General features: G+C 41.5%; 1 protein-coding gene across 1 annotated transcript in view; it reads right to left on the bottom strand.

Moving 5' to 3' along the window:
• LOC121924211 (sperm-associated antigen 17-like) overlaps positions 1-18,863 on the bottom strand; it is a 99,589-nt gene that overhangs the window by 46,533 nt on the left and 34,193 nt on the right. Inside the window, exons 14-21 of the mRNA XM_042455411.1 lie at positions 17,803-17,943; positions 12,817-12,930; positions 12,188-12,411; positions 9,418-9,535; positions 5,377-5,810; positions 4,371-4,497; positions 1,514-1,728; positions 1,168-1,312 (exon numbers count right to left, since the gene is read on the bottom strand). Coding sequence (XP_042311345.1) covers positions 1,168-1,312; positions 1,514-1,728; positions 4,371-4,497; positions 5,377-5,810; positions 9,418-9,535; positions 12,188-12,411; positions 12,817-12,930; positions 17,803-17,943 — 1,518 coding nt within the window. The remainder of the gene's footprint in view (positions 1-1,167; positions 1,313-1,513; positions 1,729-4,370; positions 4,498-5,376; positions 5,811-9,417; positions 9,536-12,187; positions 12,412-12,816; positions 12,931-17,802; positions 17,944-18,863) is intronic.

Here is an 18,863-nt window from a genome sequence, read left to right as displayed (position 1 = left end):
ATTTGGACAATGTTGAACTACTTTGGAAAAGGCACTTCTGGCCTCAAAATTTAGGCTTTGAAGAAAATACCAGAATTATGAGTTGAGCTCAGAAACAAACTGGAAGCACGAGGCCAATATATCTGTCTGCTTTGTACCAAACTGTGGATTTCTGTTGTATCAGGGTCATCTATGTTATCATGACATTAGTGCTTCTGTTTTTTTTTTTTTATGGAAAGGTTCACGTGAGCACGTACTTGCTGCGATGCTACCCTGAACAGGTAGGTTACCCTTGCAAATGTGGAGCTGCCTCTCAACTGAGCACACTCACCAGGTTCTCCGCATCACATCTTACCCAGAAGATGGCATGGCACATTACGTTATGTGGGACAAAACTGCATACAATTGTGCAAGAGATTTGTTAGGACAATTTTGATCTCTGCTAATGTTTTGGTGACAGGTTGATGAAACTATGTGGACACTATTTAAAACTCTTGAGGTGTCAATGTTATAAAATGCCTACTGTGTAGCTTCTTCTTTCCACCTTCCTCCCTGGGGCCCTTCATGCCTGGAATGCTATTGAATTCATTGCAGAGACCAGCAGAGGAGTCTACAAGGCAAGGTGAGGCCTGCAAAGTAAAGGAGGAAGTGGAGGAAAAGAAAGTGGTCCCTCTCTCCTTGCTGTTGTTATTTGAACAGAGGTAACTTGTACAGCCTCTCTCAGTATTTTATATACTACCAAGATAAAGACTTTGGGGCTAGTAATTGTAAACTGGGGGCTTGGGAAAGAGCATCCCAGCTATAATCTGAATGGAGATGTGTTCTTCAACAAGTGTCTTCTTGTAGCAAAAAGGAGCTGTAATTCTTAATGCCCCCAAATTATGACAAACACACACACACACAATACTCCCCAAGTAAGATGGTAACTAAAGCTGATTGTGTTATGTGCCTACAAGTCAATTCCAACATCCATCATCATAGGGTTTTCCTGACAAGGTTTATTCAGAGGACGTTTGTCATGGCCTTCCTCTAAGTGGATGTGTCCCGTCCCCAAGGTCATTCCGACGGTTTCCGTGGCTGAGTGTAGATTCAAACGTTTGGCTTCCAGAATCCTAATCCAATACTCAAACCACACTGTCTCTCAATGAAATACTTTGAAAAACTGTTACACTTAAATTAAATTTGTACCTGTTTCTTCACTGTCATTAGCTACCATAGTTTCAACACAGTCTTGGAAGAATGTAGTTATTCTGGTGCCATCAGCATGATCTACTATTTTGGAACTATCTTCTTTCTCCACCACAACTACCCTGTCTTCTCTCATAGTCATTACCTGGAATAGCAGAATAATAATAATGAAGTGTCATGAATGGATTAATTTTGAGCATAGTCATCACATGTACACACACAGATACAGACACATGCGAAGCTAGAGTCTAGCCTTGCAAAAAGTCTACAGTGCTGTGACAGGACTAACTGTGAAAGAGAATTCTATGAAATGGTTATATAATGATAGATGGTAAAGTAGCATTACCGTTCCGTTAACGGGATCAGTGGCCTGGTAGGCCAACAGGGGCTTTAGGTCAAGTCTTTCTGATCCCTTGGTACCTATTTGAGTGCCCAAAGGGGTAGTAGTAATCCAAGTGCCCGCCAGGGCATCAGGGGGTTGTTCTATGTCAGACAGATGATCTTGAACAATTACTTCAGCTGTTTCAACTTTTGCTACAAGAGCACCCTTGGTATATTTCCCTAGAGAAGCAGACAAAAAAATTAGTAATTCTTACGTGCAATGGCAGTATTCTAAGTACTATTACTTATACTATCAAAATCATCATCACCCCATCTATCAAGATTTTTCCCGCCAGCAACTGTTCTTCACCTTGCACAACCTACACAGAATGGCAGGTAGCTGGAAGTCTTTATTTATGTTCCTTGCTAGTTGCCACTATTTGAGTCCTGGTGGCACATTGGTTAAATGCCTGTTCTGCAGCCACTCACTCACTCACAAACCATAAGGTTGTGAGTTCAATCCCAGCTAAGGTGGCTCAAGCTCAACTCAGGCTTGCATCCTGCTGAGGCTGCTAAAATGAGTACCCAGATTGTTGGGGGCAATTGGGGCAGGGTACAGACCGCCCAGAGAGGCGCCTCCTCGGGGCCTCTCTCTGCTGTGCAGCTGCGCCGCAGCATACAAATTGCGTGGTGCAGCTGCACAGCAGGAAAGGAACTCAAAAAAGCGGCTCCTTTTTGCTGCGCCACAAAGCACCAAAGATGGTGCATATATATGGCTCCATATGGAAGCTGCATAGCTGCGACATAACAGCTGTGACGTAACAGTTATGTGTGCTGTGTGTAAGGCGCTGCGTAATGGTGGCACGTGCACAACGTGTTAGGGTTGCAGAGCGTGTGCATGCGCCACCCCGAGGCAACCCTAGCACGTCATGGACACGCCGCAGATGGCCCGTCTGGAGAGGGCCTTGGTTACACTTTGTAAACCACTTAGGGAATGCTTAAGTGCACTGGTAAGTAGTATAGAAATGTACTTGCTTTTGCTATTGGACTCATCTTACTCAGTTATTAAAGCTGGACCAAAACAATCTCCCCCAGACAGCTAATCTGGAACTTTTTAATGTGCAGGCCCAAGAGACAGCTCTAACAATCCAGCTGCCAAGGTTCCAGTGTGAACTATGCTGAAAAGCAGACATTTGGTGCTATCAGATTGGGTGACACATTCCTTAAAAATATCATTACCTCGTTCAATTATTCACTATAGCTGCATTACAGAAAAAAATCCAGTTTGAAACCACTTTAACTGCCATGGCTCAATGCTATGGAATTCCAGGATTTGTCATTTTGTGTGCGATTTAGCTTTCTGTGTCAGAGAGCTTTCGTGCCACAATGAACTATAAATTCCAGAATTCCACAGCACTGAGCCATGGCAGTTAAAGTGGTGTCAAACTGGATTTTTTCTGCAATGCATATGCAGCCTATATCCTAGTACGTGCAAACAACAAAAAGAATGCGAAGTCAAAGGCTTTCATGGCCGGCATTCATACTTTTTTGTGGGTTTTTTGGGCTATGTGGCCATGTTCTATTAGAGTTTCTTCCTGACGTTTCGCCAGCATCTGTGGCTGGCATCTTCAAAGGATGCTTGCCTGGAAAAAGTTGTGTGTGCGTGTGCGTACACTCACACTCACACAGGCTCACACAGTATATATATATACCCAACTTTTTCCAGGCAAGCATCCTCTGAAGATGCCAGCAACAGATGCTGGTGAAACGTCAGGAAGAAACTCTTCTAGAACATGGCCACATAGCCCAAAAAAACCCACAAAAAACTAACAAAAAGAATCCTTTTAATTGACTTATGCTTGTACAAGCTGAGTATCCTTTATCCAAAATTGTTTGTTTTGCATTTTGGGGTTTGGAATATTAGCATATAAATGAGATAACTTGGAAATGGCCCCAAATCTAAATACAAAATTATATTATGTTTCATATAATTCACCTTAGACATAACCTGAAAATAATTTTCTACACAATATTTTAAATAATTTTGTGCATGAAATAGTTTGTGCACATACCAGCAATCAGAAAGAAAAGGTGTCACTATCTCAGCCACCCATATGGATAATTTTGGATTCTGGAATATTCTGGATTTTGGATTTCTAGATAAGGGATACTCAACCTGTATTGCCATTTGCTCAGATGAGTCTACTGTGTGAAGCTGTGTTGTCTATTCCGTGCTTTGTTTTCCTTAGTTGTGACAGGTGACAACTGAGATTATTCACTTTCTGCTATGGCTATGTTACTTGAATAATCTTGATATATTTTATTTGATATATTACTTGGATTAGAGGTACCTCAGTCATTATTTGAGCAAGTGTGTTTCTTTCTTTTTAGCAAATCATGGTTTAATAACTGGCATTGTCATTTGAATTTCAAATCTGAAGTGGGATAATATGACTTTACCTGCAGTAACCATTTCATCATATGTTTAGGAATCTTCTAAAACAAATGTATGTTCACTGTGCCAAAAGGACAACAAACATTTAATGTAGAAACCATGTTAAGACAGGTGTTGTAAAATGGTAAAAAGCAGCTAGGTATCCTGCTTCACTGCCACTAACATCACAGATCTATGGACCAACTCTGTTTTTCTCTAAGACTTTGTCCCCATTATATAATGAGATTCTTGGTCCAGAAGTAAGGTAACATTTCATCTGTCCTTTTGATTTGGGGCTGCCATCTTGAAAGCAGAATAATGGTAAATCCATAACATCATTTTCCTGAGCCTATGGGGGCATGAAACATGAATTGGGAGCCAAGGGAACTTTAGAATATTTTTTGGTCACAGCTTCTATGATGAGTCCCTGGACTGGAGATATACCTACTATTTTTCTTGGTGTTTATTTCAGGAGTGGGCAGGACTTCAGTGTGTGGTGTGCTAGGTGCCGGTGGAGGAGGTATTACTGGGCCAGAATCAGGACTCCTAATCACCGTGCCATCAGCAAACAGTATCTTTGGATGAGCAAAACAAATACACTGTGTTAAAATTCTTAAAACAGTAACAAGTATATTTCAGAAAATATAGCTAAAATGTTTTTTTAAAAAAACAATGTGACATAAACCAAGGGGAAAATAATTTCAATTTAAAAAATACAATAATTTTTTCTTAATTTTTCATTGTTTTGTAAGAAAAAATATTAAAACAGAATACAGCCATATGTTGATGGATTTTTCACACAGGGCAAGCAGATTACCACATGAGGCTTCTGTAGCACAGCAAGTACATTTTTGAAGCATACACAAACATGCTGGTATTGAAGCAACCTTTACCACACTTCTGCTTCAGCACCAGTATGCCGCTGCACTGTATGTGGCTCTGGCCCCTGAGCTGCCCCGCTTCCTTCCCATTATTGCCGTACTTGGGACATGCCATGATGGGATTGGGGCGGGGGAGCGAGATCAGGCAGTGACATGGTGTGAGGGGAAGGCAGGTCAGGTGGTAGGGGCACCAAGGGGGACAAGAAGACAGATCAGGTGGTGGGTGTAGCATGGGGAAGGGAGGTCAGGCAGCAGGGTGATGGGGTGGTGACAGGGGACACGGAAGAGACAGACTGTGCAGTGGTCTGCCTACTGGAGCACCTGTGGCACCACATGTGAAAGTGGAAGTGGGTTGCAGGATAACACATACTCTCTTGGTCTATTCTCCTCTAGATGGTGGGTATTCCCCTTAGCAAAATAATAGGTTAAGATATTTAGGAAGCAGTGCTATTAACTAAGGATATCCAAGCTTAACAAGGGAAATGAGGATTTTTGCTAAACCAGGGTTTCATGCTGCAGGTAATCGGCACCTCTAGTAAACTGTAATAAACTTGAATTTAAACTAATGCCAACCTGGGTGGATCCATCCAACATGGTCTTTATAACAGTCCCTTGTCTGGTAATAACTCTGGATATTTCCTGCTCTACTGGTTTCTTCACTGTTTTGTGAAGCTGTGAATGTTTCACTCTTTGTGGATAGCTTTGCCTAATAAGGATTTCTAAAGCAGATTCTTTGGTCTTGTCCACATTGTCTCCTTCTGCTTCTGCTTTGTCTTCAGTGGCCTCGTTTCTTATGACCCCATCTGTTGCAAATTCATCAGTGGATTTAGCTTCATCTGCCATGTTAATATTTACTTTGACCTTGCTTGCTATGGCCTCGTTGCCCTTATCCTGTTCTTCTTTGGCTTCTTGTATCCTGATTTCATCTTTCTTGGCTTTCTCCAAATTAGCCTCATCTATTTTGTTTTCTTCATTATTGTTCTTGTCCTTGTCTCCCTTTTCTTCACCTTTCACATACCAAAACATGACTTTCATTAACAGGGTATAATTATTTCAACAACAATCATATATACAATTTTACAGAGTTTACTGATTATCAAGAAAACTAGTCAATAACAGTAAGTAATGTTCCGGATCCCGCCGCATAAGGTGAATTCCGGAAACAATGGGACGCACCGCCCCTTCCGCCCTGCGTGGCTTGAGCGTGTATGCTCAAGCCGTGTATGGCACGCCCGCGTATGGCGCGGGCGCACTGTATTGAAAAGGCAGGCACCAGTATGTGAATGTGACTAGGAAGAGATTCTATCAAATCTATTCATGTCTGAGACAACAAGGACACAAGAATGTGGGAGGCCTTCTGGCCACCTGCACCTTCTCATACTCCTATTCCTAATGCTTATTGTTTGTCTAGATGAGAGGTTCTAAACCTTTTCTTTACTAGGGATCCCCTTTAAATACATTTTGTGTGCTGTGGGACGCCCAAGACTTAACTTGAGATTTAAAACAAAAACAACCACAACCTTAACACTGAATAATTAATAATTACACCATCTATTGAACCTTCCCTCGGAGGTACAGGAGAAGACTTTTCTCCCGCCTCTTCTGTCCAGTTTGTGGCTGGAGTACATTGAATGGCAACATCCATCCAGTCAGCCATTGTCTTGGTTTCTGTGATGCGGCCATCCCATCTCAGGGAGGAAGCTGAGCAACAGTGAAGCGACCACGCAACAGGAACCAAGGCAAAGGTTGGTTGGCTGGGCCTGTGCATTGGTGTTTAATATGCTGGAAGGCTGTAGAGGACTGAACTCTGCTCCCCAGAAGAAAAGAATCGTGCCCAAAAAGAGACTTGTGTACATGAACTCTGCATCCTCCTTGCTCTCCTCTCTTCTCTGTCTCCTTTCCTGCCAATAGTGTCAGAGTCATAGCTGTCGGATTACAGGAAACCTGTCCCAGAAGATAAAAAGCCTCTTTGTGAGTTACTGGCTGTCTAGCAGTGTCTTTATCACACCAGCAGCAGTGTCTGCATGGGAGGAATTTTCCTGTGCAGCCTGGAGCTGAGTTTCACAACAGAACCTTCTGCTGGCATTTCCTGGTCTACGTGCATGTCTTCTGTATGTTTGCATGTTTGATTCTTGTTTCTGCATGCTCCAACAAATAGTCCCTTACCTCTCTTTCCTACCTTGGCCAAACCCCAAACTCTTTCACCTTCACCTCTTTTTTTCTTCCTAGGTTATTTCTGTCTCCATCAAAGCATTCTGAGGAGTATGACAGAATCACAAGATCAGGGGAGCAGACTTCCATGTGCATAAACTCTGCTCCCCATAAGTGGTGATATGAAAACATTGTCCAAAAATGGATTTATGCACATGGAAGTCTGCTCCCCTGAGCCTGTGATTCTGTCATACTCCTCAGAATGTTTTGATGGAGACTGAAATAACCTGGGAAGAAGAAAAGAGGTGGAGGAGGAAGAGTTTGAGGTTTGGCCAAGGTGGGAAAAAGAGGTATGGGACTATTGACAGGAAAGGAGACAGAGAGGAGAGGAGAGGAGAGTGAGGAGGATGCAGAGTAGACAGGTGGCAATGGAGAGCTGCTTCGTGTGTAAATGCCTCGGTTAATTCTAAATTAAGTTAGTATGCAAAGGGATCTTGTAGCACCCCTGAAACTAAGTGAAAGAGAAAAGTTTTGTAGACCTCAGCATTCCTCAGATGCATTGGATGGCACCAGAAATTGGAAGACAGGTGTGTGTGCAGGGGTAATGGAGAGGGCGAAGGAAGAAGGGCAGAGACAAGCTGCCAAATACTCCTCGGCAAAGTGTGAAGATGTGTTTTCACAGGGCAAAGAAGCCTAGACTTTTGTTTGTTGCTAGCAGGATTGTTGCGAATTCTGCAGAAATCCCTCAGGGAAGTTTTTGTAGTGTCACAACATCCTTGGCCTGTTTAGAGACTTGAAAGCCAACTTTGCTTTCTTCATAAACATGCTTCTTAGGAAACAGGATTAAGTCTACAAAAGCTCATGTTCCCAATTTCTCTCTTTCATTTAGTCTCAAAGGTGCTGCAAGACACCTTTGCACACTGGTTTTCCAGACTAAAACAGTGATGTCTCTGAATTCCGACTAAGTTAATGTTAGTTGACATCAGTGCTGAGGAGAGTGCCAGAACTGCTTGTTCACAGTTTCTGCATGGATAAGGAAGTAGATGATGCTAATTTCTGTTGAAGCAATTTCCTTGTCAACAGGACATAACTGAGGGATATCACGTCATGGAAATTCTCTTTGTACTTGGGTCTAAAGTCTGATTAAGGATTTTCTGGATCCCTTACTTGGCTGGTACTTGACTGGATTTAAATTTCTCAGGTCTTGCTCCTCCATGTCCACTGACTTTTACCATGGCATCTTCATGGCTTTTCTAATATCAAAGTGCTATGTTTGATCTTCCAATCATATAGACTCCAATTGTATAGGGGAAGAGAAATCCCAGGTGTAAGCAGGGTTCAGGCAAGGAAGAGGCATTAGGGAACACATTGCAAATATACAATGGCTAGTAGAGTGCACCAGGAAATTCCAAAAGAAGATCAGCATGAGCATTATAAATTTAGCAAAGCCTTTGACTATATAGATCACGAAAAGCTATGAATTGCTCTCAAAGACATGAGAGTGCCACTACATGTAATAGTCCTGATAAGAAATCTGTACTTAGGACAAGTGGCTATTGCTAGAACAGAATATGGAGAAACAGAGTGGTTTCTGGCTGGCAAGGGAACCAACCATATTATCACCCTAACTGTTCAAGTTGTACACAGAAAGGAGGAAGGAACAGTAACAATTTAAGATATGCTGATGATACCATATTACTAGTGGAAACATCATAGACTTGGAAGCACAGAGCCTTGGCTTTATCTTTGACTCATGCTGCCAACTTCTTTCTTTAGTCTCAAAGGTGCTACAAAATCTCTCGACAAACATTATGGGGCATTGTTGGATTAACCACAAAAGAATGATTGCTATAGTATCTCCTGGAGCATCTAAAGGGCATCATTATCTATATTCTATTAGCAAAATGTCCTCCTGCCCTCTCACTTGATAACTGTGCCCATCTTCTCTGCGAAGGGGGAACGCATTTGGCATGAGTGATCCCACTGGAGCAAGAGCATCCCATCCTCTGGTCTCTTAGGCCTAACTGGCTTAGTGGCACTGGCTGATAGTATGAGCTCTTTCTCTTCTACTCTACAAATTGGTAGGTAGAAGAATCCACCATGAAATGGAAATGGAGAATTTTCTCCTTCATTCTGGCCTGAAACATCTGCCAAACATATAATATCAATCAACCTCACTTATCGTATTATAATTATCATATTATATAGTGGACCCTTCCCCTTCATAGGAGTTCACTTCCAGGCCGACCCCCAACAGGAAAAATGTGGACGGCCATGCACATATAATTAAATGTGGCAGCAATGTGTGTGTGTTCATGTGCATATGGCGCTAAGGAATAATATGGGGCATGGCAATCCATGGGTGGTTGAACCCACAGATCTCTAGCCCACCAATATGGCAGGTCCAATATATTATATATTAGAGAAAGTTTCAGCTGCTGTGAAATAATGCACAGAACTAACCTGTGAACTTTTGTCCAAAAAAGGTCAGTACCAATCCATTGGGACAGGACACATTCAAAGTGTTGAAAATATGGGCCTCTGGGACATGTTGGATTTGGACAGGCTCATCTGCTTCTACCTACAGAATGAAAGAGATACAGGAAATTAAAAATTAAAAACATTTAAAATTATTTGTACAAATATTCAACTGTTTGCTTTTTATGGAACCTCATTTGATGGAAGTATTACCACTACTCTCACCATAGCATTATCTTTCCACAATGAAGAGATTACATGAAAAATGAAATGCAGAAATACAGGATGGGTGAAACCTAGCTTGAAAGCCGTGCATGTAAAAAGATCTAGGGATCTTAGTAGACCAAAAGTAAACATGAGTCAACAATGTGGTGTAATTCTGGGCTATATCAACAAGAAGACAGTGTCCAGATCAAGGGAAGTAGTAGTGCCACGCTATTCTACACTGGTCAGATCTCACCCAATATTCTAAAATTATACCTTGCCTTATATCAAAGATCTCAGAGTGGCTTAGAAAAAAACATTAAAACAAGTTTCAAAGATTAAACATTAAAAACAGTAAACAGCAATGTTAACTTTAAAAAACAGATTTTAAAAGCTTTTAAAACTATGTACAACTGTATTTGGGCTGAATTAATGAGGCTGAAGGGCTCTGATGAACAACCAAGCTTTAACCTGGTGCCTAAATGCCCTGACTATAGGCCCTAGTTGTGCCTCCAAGGGGAGATCGTTCCACAGCTGGGGTGTCATGGCCAAGAAGGATCTGCTTCCATGTCCCAAAATAGTGTACAGTGCGCCCGCATTATACGCGGTTGCACTATACATGGCTTTCAGCATACGCTGAAAGCTGTGAGGGAGCTGCGTGGGAGCAAGGGGCGGCGTATCCCATTCAGATGAATGGGGCACGTGAGCACCATTGCGCCGCCGCTGCATGCACAAGCCTCATTACTTTCAATGGGGCTCGAGCATACGCGTTTTTTTAACGCGGGGGGTGGGTGGGTCCAGAACGGATCCCCCAATAAAAAAAGGGCGCACTGTATTGACCTCACTGGTGGGTGAGACACAGAGGAGGGACTTCTCAGGAGACCTTAAGCCTTGGGCAGGTAGATATGGGGATAAGTGTTCCCTCAAGTATCAAGGTCCCAAGCCATTTAGGACTTTAAATGTCCTCACAAGCACCTTGAATTCAAACTGAAAACATATCAGTAGCTAGTGCAATTCTTTCAAGAGCAGCATGATCTGCTATCTATATATTATTCCAATCAGCAGTTGAGTTCTGGACACTACAGTTCAAGAAAGAAAGTAGCAAAATATAATGTGTCCAGAATAGTGTGATCAACATGATCAAAGTTCTGGAAACCAAGTCTTATAAAGAACGCCTGAGGGAGCCGGGTATGTTTAGCTTGGAGAACAGAAGACTGAGAAGTAGCCATGCTTAAATATTTGAAGTGAAGTCATATAAAAGATGGAGTGATCTTGTTTTTCTGAGGCTACAGTGATGAGGACATGAACAAGAAAGGAGATTCCACCTAAGCATTAGGAAGAACTTGTTACTGTAAGAGCTGTTTAACAGCAGAAGAAACTGACTTGGAGAGTTGTGGACTCTTCTTCTTTGGGTAGCCTTTGAAAAAAAAAATTGAATGGGAATGTTTCAGGATAATTTTGTATCCCTGCATGGCAGGGTGTTGTATTAGATGGCTATTGTGGCCTTTTCCAACTCTAAAATTCTACGATGTTACAAAAAAATCTGAAAGGAGAGAAACAATTTTGAACATACAGTGTGCTGTGTCATATGCGGGTGTGATATATGTCGCTTTCAGCATACACTGAAAGCAGCCACTGAAGATGTAATGAGGCATGCGCTCGTGGCACGCACACCACGCCATGGACACAAGCCCCATTATTTTTAATGGGGCTCCACCATATATGGTATTTCCCTTACACGGGGGTGGTGGTGGTCCGGAATGGATTCCCTCATGTAAGGGAAGGGCCCACTGTATTTTGTCCTCTTGTGTCCCATTTATAAATAAAGAAAATTCTATCTGTAGATTCTATGACTCCACTATGCCACCTGATCAAATGACAGGTTTCTGAGCGGAGATAAAAGACAATAAGAACAGCAGCAGCAGCAGCAACAGCAACAACATTTTATTTCTTTCCTGTTTCTTCTTAAGGCTCGAGACAGGGTACAACATGTTAAAATACAAAACACAATTTAAAAAAAAGAAAAACACCTAAAAAAGATAAAAGAGATGTTGTGAAAACACTACAATGAAAACCCTTTACTTTAAATAGCTCTAGGTTCACAATTCCTAACTTGAGTGCAGATAGGACTGAAACTAGGTGAGAGCCCCTCTTTCTGGTAGATAGACACACTTCTGTCTTAGAAGTTAAATGAAGTGATAGAAAGAGGATGGAAGAGTTGCAGCTGACATGTTCCCCCAAAGGGCAGGAATTATGTCACATGCCTTGCAGCAGTATATATGAATGATTGCATATATAGTTGTAGCACCCTGATGGAACAGTGGTTAAATGCCTGTACCACAGCCACTCACCATAAGGTTGTGAGTTCAATACCAGCCAGGAGCTCAGGCTCGGCACAGGCTTGCATCATTCTGAGGTTGCTAAAATGAGTACCCAGATTTTGGGGGGTAATTAGCTTACACACATTGTAAATTACTTAGGAAATGCTTAAGCGCACTGATAAGAGGTATAGAAATGTACTTGCTATTGTTATTGCGTTATATTCCCTTACCTTTCTCTCTTCTTGTTTTGGAGCTTCTTCTGGCGATACAGCCACTGTGAGACGAGAGCTCATTTTGGCAGACTGTAATGATTTGACTGATTTTTCCTTACCAGGTTTGGTTTTTCCTGGAGTAGAAACCGTAGCAGCAGAGGCAGCCGAAGGAACAAGGGTGGAGGTAGGAACATTTATGGAAGGAATAGACAAAATTGCTGCTAAATCAGGATCTTTTTCATCTGCAAGGGGAAAATGGTATACACAGTTTAATTAAAGTAGTTCAGATACATGCTAGTAAATTTGTTGACTCTTTGGGGAAACTTCCAAAACTTTTAATGCTTCAAAATAAATATCTAAAGAAGGGATTGTGATTGTCCAAGTTTGTACATTTTCATTGACTCTACATGTACGCAAGGGTGGAAAATCAGAAGAAATATTTCAAAAGATTTCAAAACCTATATGCATTCTGATATTTGATTTTTAAATCACGTTAAGAAAATAATCTACTTTGCTGAAAAATTTTCACTATGAGATAAATCATATTTTCATAATCCAAGTTAGCGTAACATTGAATAGAACTGTGACAAGGATCTTACAATCAGACTTTTATTCCCCCCCCCACACACACCTTTTGCTTGCTTTACCTGCTGCTTTCCCTGAAGCTCCATAGTAACTAATGGAAAGATGAATGTTATTTTCTAAGGTTGCAGAAAATGATCCAAATTTGCTCACACCTTTCTCTTGATTTACTGGTTTTTCTAAAGATAAAAAAATGGTATGTTTTTTACTCAAATATTTTGAAATGGTTATTTAAAGTGTTCCTTGATTCACAAATAAATACGATGTACACATGTATATTGAGCTTTGATTTCTTCCTCAATGAAATAACATTTCAGAGTCACTGTAATTAGACAAAATATGAAGCCATACCCATCTGAAAGATGCAAAACACTATGGCAGATGCAAAGTGTGTGCATGTAGAAATTACTGCATTTTCCTTAGTTGTACATACAAAGTAGTGAGCCGGTCATTTTGCACCATGCAATTTTAAAGTGGAACAGTGACCTTGCAAGAATGGCTATACTCTCTTTAGGTTCCAGAAACAAAGAAAAGAAGTAACATTGAGCAGAAAATTTTTTCAGATAAAAAGTTTCTACATCCTCAAAAGATACCAAGATCCTCAAAAGAAGCTTTGAGAACTGATGCCTACCCCAGCAGACCAGGTAAAAAATCCAGGAGAAGGCTCCATGCTCCACTACAATGGTGAACATTGCTCCCCCTCTAATTTGTTTCTCCCAGCTCCCTGACTTCAACGGATGATAATGTAACCTTCATAACAAGATGTAACAAACAAACAGCTTCATTTATATAATAATAATAATAATAATTTTATTTATATATCCCGCCTCTTCTTACGGATCAAGGTGGGAGAACAGCACAAATATAAAGTTATACATAGTTAAAATACATTCTCATTATGCAAAGAAAAATTTAAGAACACCTTAAAATACCTGTACATGTGGAATATCAAAATCTGATTCCTCATCAAGTTCCGAGTGGAGTATCATCTTAAGCTTTTAAAGCACGTCTGGGGGGTAGGCTCACCGGAAGAGATCCATCTTGATTGCCTTCTTAAAGGCAGCTAAGGTGGTAATGAGACGGATCTCCTCCGGAAAGCCATTCCACAATTTGGGAGCCATCACCATGAATGCCCTCTGGGAAGTAGATCTTAATCTGGTCTTTGGGCAATCCAATAGATTCTTCCCAGTTGTTCTGAGAGTGCGGGGTGGATTGTGTAGGGAGAGGCATTCCTTCAAGTAACTCGGGCCCAAGCCATATAGGGCTTTAAAGGTAATGACCAACACTTTGTATTGCGCCCGGAAACTAATCGGCAACCAGTGAAGAGATCTTAAAAGTGGTGTTATATAGTCAATCCTAGATGTACTGGTGACCAATCTGGCTGCTGCATTTTGTACTAATTGAAGTTTCCGAACTTGATACAAAGGTAGCCCCATGTAGAGCACATTACAGAAATCTAAACAAGAGATTACCAGTGTAAGCACCACTGCTTCAATGTCCTTTTGGTCCAGGTAGGGACGCAGTTGGTGTATCAACCAAAGTTGGTACCAGACACTTCTGACCATCTACTTGAGATGATAATCGTAGTGATGGATCCAGAAGAACCCCCAAACTGCACACTTTGTCCTTTAGGGGAAGTGTGACCCCGTCCAGGACTGGTTGACAGATCTCCATCCGTGGACTTGAGGAACCTATCGCGAGTACCTCCATTTTCTCTGGATTCAGCCTGAGTTTGTTTTCCCTCATCCAGCCCATTACCAATCCAAGACAGGCATCCAGAGGAGATGCAATAGTCACTACAACAGTCGGGGACATAGAGAAATAAATTTGGGTGTCATCAGCGTACTGATGACACTGTGCCCCAAGTCTTTGGATGATCTCTCCCAACGGTTTCATGTAAATGTTAAACAGCATGGGGGACTTCATACTGAACTAACAGTGTCTAAGTGGTTTACAACTATAAGCTAATTGCCCCCAACAATCTGGGTACTCATTTTAGCGACATCGGAAGGATGCAAGCCTGAGTCAAGCTTGAGCCTTTTTGCGGGTATTGAACTCGCAACCTTATTTTTTTTTTGAATGAGTGGCTGCAGTACAGGCATTTAACCACTGCGCCACCAACAAGTTACAAAAGAATTAAAAGTAGGGGAGTCCTCCCTGTGGTAGAATTAAAAACTTCATTTGCCCAAGTCTTAACTAGAACAAATGTGAGAGAATCCCAAATCACAGTTCACTGTCTGTGAAACAGAGCAAGCAGAAAAAGGAACCTCCATCTTACCTTTGCACTTGCACTTTGGCTAGTTTTTGTATGGTTTTTAATTTGTGTTTTTAATTCTTGTTTTTAATGTCGAATTGTTGTATATTGATGTTTATACTTATCGTTTGTTGTTATTAAGATGTTGTAACCCGCCTTGATCTCAAGGAAAGGCAGGCTATAAATAAACGATTTATTATTATTTATTATTTATTACCTGTGAGATATTTATTTTCAGTGGTGGAGGCAGAAACATCTGTCATGGGCTCCTCCTCCTCATAGCTCTTGGAGGCAGGAAGTAGACTTCAAGGGAATTATCACGAGGGGGAACAACCCCTGACAGCCCTCAGTCCATTTCGCAGCCCAGGAGAAAAGAGTACTGTATATACTCATGTGTAAGTCTAGAGACCAGAGTTGACTTATCCATGGGTCAATCTAAGTACAGTCGTCCCTTCATTTTTGCAGACTTGAGATTCGCGAATTTGATTATTCATGGTCTCAGTGTGAACCCCTCCCACCTCCTTCTCCTGCACAGAAGAAGATGGATAGAACCAGCACACCCACTGCCTATTTCCCTTTTCCTGTGCTTGGGACAGCTGCTGTCCCAAGCATCAGAGGAGGAGGTGGGCAGCTCTTGTGCTATTCATGAATTTTGCATATTTGCGGGGGTCTTGTTCCTCTAACCCCTGTGAATATGGAGGAGGGACAACTGTACTGTACTTTAACTTTTATTTTTTAAAAATGAACCATCCCCTGGTGAAAGGCAAGAGCATAATCTATCCTGGAAGTGTACTCTCATCCATCCAGCCTTTAGTGTGAGCACAAACAGTTATGCCTGCTGGAAATTTGTAAGTTATTTGGCACTGTTTCATTTTGCTTCATCCCTTAGATTCTTTGTTACATGGCCCTAGGTTTTACCCTCAACTTATCCACGGGTCATATCAAAATCCATAATTTTGGCCCCCAAACCTACCCTTGACTTACACATGAGGTCAATTTGTACAATCGACCCTTCTTATACATGGACTTTTATACACGGATTCAAGAATCCACGGTTTGAAAATGTTCAAAAAAAAAGTATAAATTTCATATATCAAGCCTTGATTTTCTGTTTTTTATAAGGGACACCATTTTGCTATGTCATTATATTTAACGGGCTGTGAACATCTATGGATTTTGTTATCCATGGGGGATCTTGGAACCAAACTCCAGCGTATAACAAGGATCCACTGTAGTTGAATATATACAGTAACTAACATGCCATGCCACTCCCAATAGAAACAAAGAAGATTACAGAGAAAGAACTCCCAATTAATCATGTGAATAAAAAGCTAAACCAAGATTCATTACCTCCCTCATCCTCGAGGGTTTCCTAACAAGCTGGAAGCGGCACCAAAGCCATGCTTCCTAAGGACTGGAGCACAGCTTTGGCATAGCTTTGGGCTTCTTAAGATGCATGTGTCATTTAAACAGCATATCTCCAAAGTGGCCCAAAGCAGCTTTATTTTGGCCTGTCTGTACAGGCCCTATGACTGTGGAGAGCAAGGCAACATGCCTGTTTGAACTGTTTGTAGCCTTAGAATGCCTAAAATCCCTTACGTGAGATTTCATAGGAGCGACTGTTTTAACGTCTCTGCTTGTATTTTCATTACTTTCTTGGTACGTAAGAGCGTTTTTTCACTTTTTAAACTCCTTTAAACTCCCTGTTTCAGGCAGGCGATTGCTTGGACTCATCTCCTCCACAGCAGCCATGGCCAATTTAATTCATTTCACTTTCACTGGATGACACAAACATTTGTTTTAAAAGCCACATTACCAGAGAGATGTTTATTTTCACTCATCTGGTGAGGTGAAATAACATTGGTCATCTGAGAGGGCTGCTTTCCTTTTTTAGTTAGTAAATTCATTATTTCTAATGCTGCTGCAACTGGCTGCTTCCCTGACTCCTTTCCTATCTCTTTAGTATTTTTTATCTGTTTTAAATAGAATAAAACCTCGCAGTAGAGGTTGCCTTCACCCGGATGGCAGGCAAACAGTTAAGAACCTGTCGGAGAAGACGATTAGGAGTCTTTTAAAAAAAGGAATGTTGACTCTTGCCTTGCAGATGGTACATGGGGTAAAACCCAGGTTATCAGTGGATTACTTATACTGCCATCTCGAGAATAGGGCTTGGCCATTTCTAGAACCATTTGCTTGACCTAGGAAAATAGTTACCCTTGTCTTTTGGCAAATCAGGATCTTCTGCTTTAGACTGATCAGGGAGCAAGGCAACTCACAATCAAAGCATCCCCAAGGGATGGCCATCCAGCCTCTGTTTAAAGACCTCCAAAAATAAGACTCCGCCACTTCCAAGGGAGTGTATTCCACTGTCAAACAGTTCTTACTGTCAGGAAGTTCCTCCTAATGTAGAACTGGAATCTCTTTTCCTGTAGTTTGCATCTATTTCTCCATGTCCTATTCTCTGGAGCAGCAGAAAAAAAGCTCGCTCCATCAATATGACATCCCTTTAAATATTTAAATATTTGGCTCCATCAGCTAAAGGCAGCAATGAGACTGAAGATAAAACTCGGTTCCTATCAATACTGCTGCAATGGAGTATGAAAATGAACCTGCAGTTTTGGCAGGAAGTGCCCTATTTAGGGGCTGCTGGAAGTGGGCAGGGCTACTGCCAAAATGCTTATGTAAGGCTAAAGAAAGTTCCAAAAGATGCACGGCACAGGTGCATGTAATCCTTTTGTGTAAGTAACAGAGACCATGAAGAAGAGAATATATACATATATTGCAGTCATTCACTGACCTGTTTCTGTCTCTTGTTCTTCTGGAGAGCCAGAATGTTTTTCTTTATTATTACTTTCTCTGGAGCTTTTCTTGGGGTCTATGATGTGAACAAAGAAACTGTGGTTGTCCTTTATTACCTTCACTTTGATCAAGGTTGACCCTGGGAAAATAAAATATAAGTCAGAATGCCCTCCGAAGACTAATGCTTCTGCTGTCAAAGAGTTGTACAGCAGAAATATGTAGTGCTAGCACATTTGATGAAGTACTTAAATTTTATTGTTTGTCAAGGTTAAATACAGCTATCAATTCATTTCCAAAACATGACTCAAAAATGTACAGAATATAGTTTTACAGAGATATATGTCTTAAAATATTATATTTAATGTAATATACTTATTGATAAATATATCCTTGAGAATTCTAATTCTTAAACACAGGGGCTATACAGAACACCCCTTTGGGGCTGTCTGCAACCGCTTCTTTACTGGCTGGATCACTGCCGCAGCAACCGCATGCCACAGCAGCGATCCAGCCTCCAAAGAGCACAAAAAGGAGCCAGAAAAAACGGCACCTTCTTGTGCCCTTATAGATCATAGTCACTGCCATGAGACATGACAATGCCCCTTTGGTGCTGCGCCGTTTGGACCCAGTGCCACAGATGGATCATTGTGGCGCATGCAATAAAGACTGGCATGCACCACAATGGCGCCCTGCTGGTGACAGTAGGGCTTGGAGCGTGCGAGCAATCTGCCCTCACACCACGTCCACAGGCCAGCGCTTTTTGCCGGTTTGTACAGGGCCACAGTTACCCAATCTGCCTGGAACACTTCCCACTTTATGTTATATTTTTATATTATTACAGTAATGGCCTTTACAGTAAAGGTACCACATCCAATTTGATCTTGGAAACTAAAGGTCATCTCTGATTAGTACTTGGATGGGGGACCACCAATGAATTCCAGGCGCTGTAGGCTATATTTCAGAGGAAGGAACTGGCAAAACCACTTCTGAGGAGTTCTTGCCTCAGAAAATCCTATGAAAAATTCATAGGGTTGCCATATGTTCACAGGCAACTTGAAG

This window comes from Sceloporus undulatus, chromosome 2 (genome assembly GCF_019175285.1).
Source record: "Sceloporus undulatus isolate JIND9_A2432 ecotype Alabama chromosome 2, SceUnd_v1.1, whole genome shotgun sequence".
NCBI lineage: Eukaryota > Metazoa > Chordata > Lepidosauria > Squamata > Phrynosomatidae > Sceloporus > Sceloporus undulatus.
Note: the sequence above shows the minus strand (reverse complement) of the source record. Positions and strands in the feature narration are given on the sequence as shown.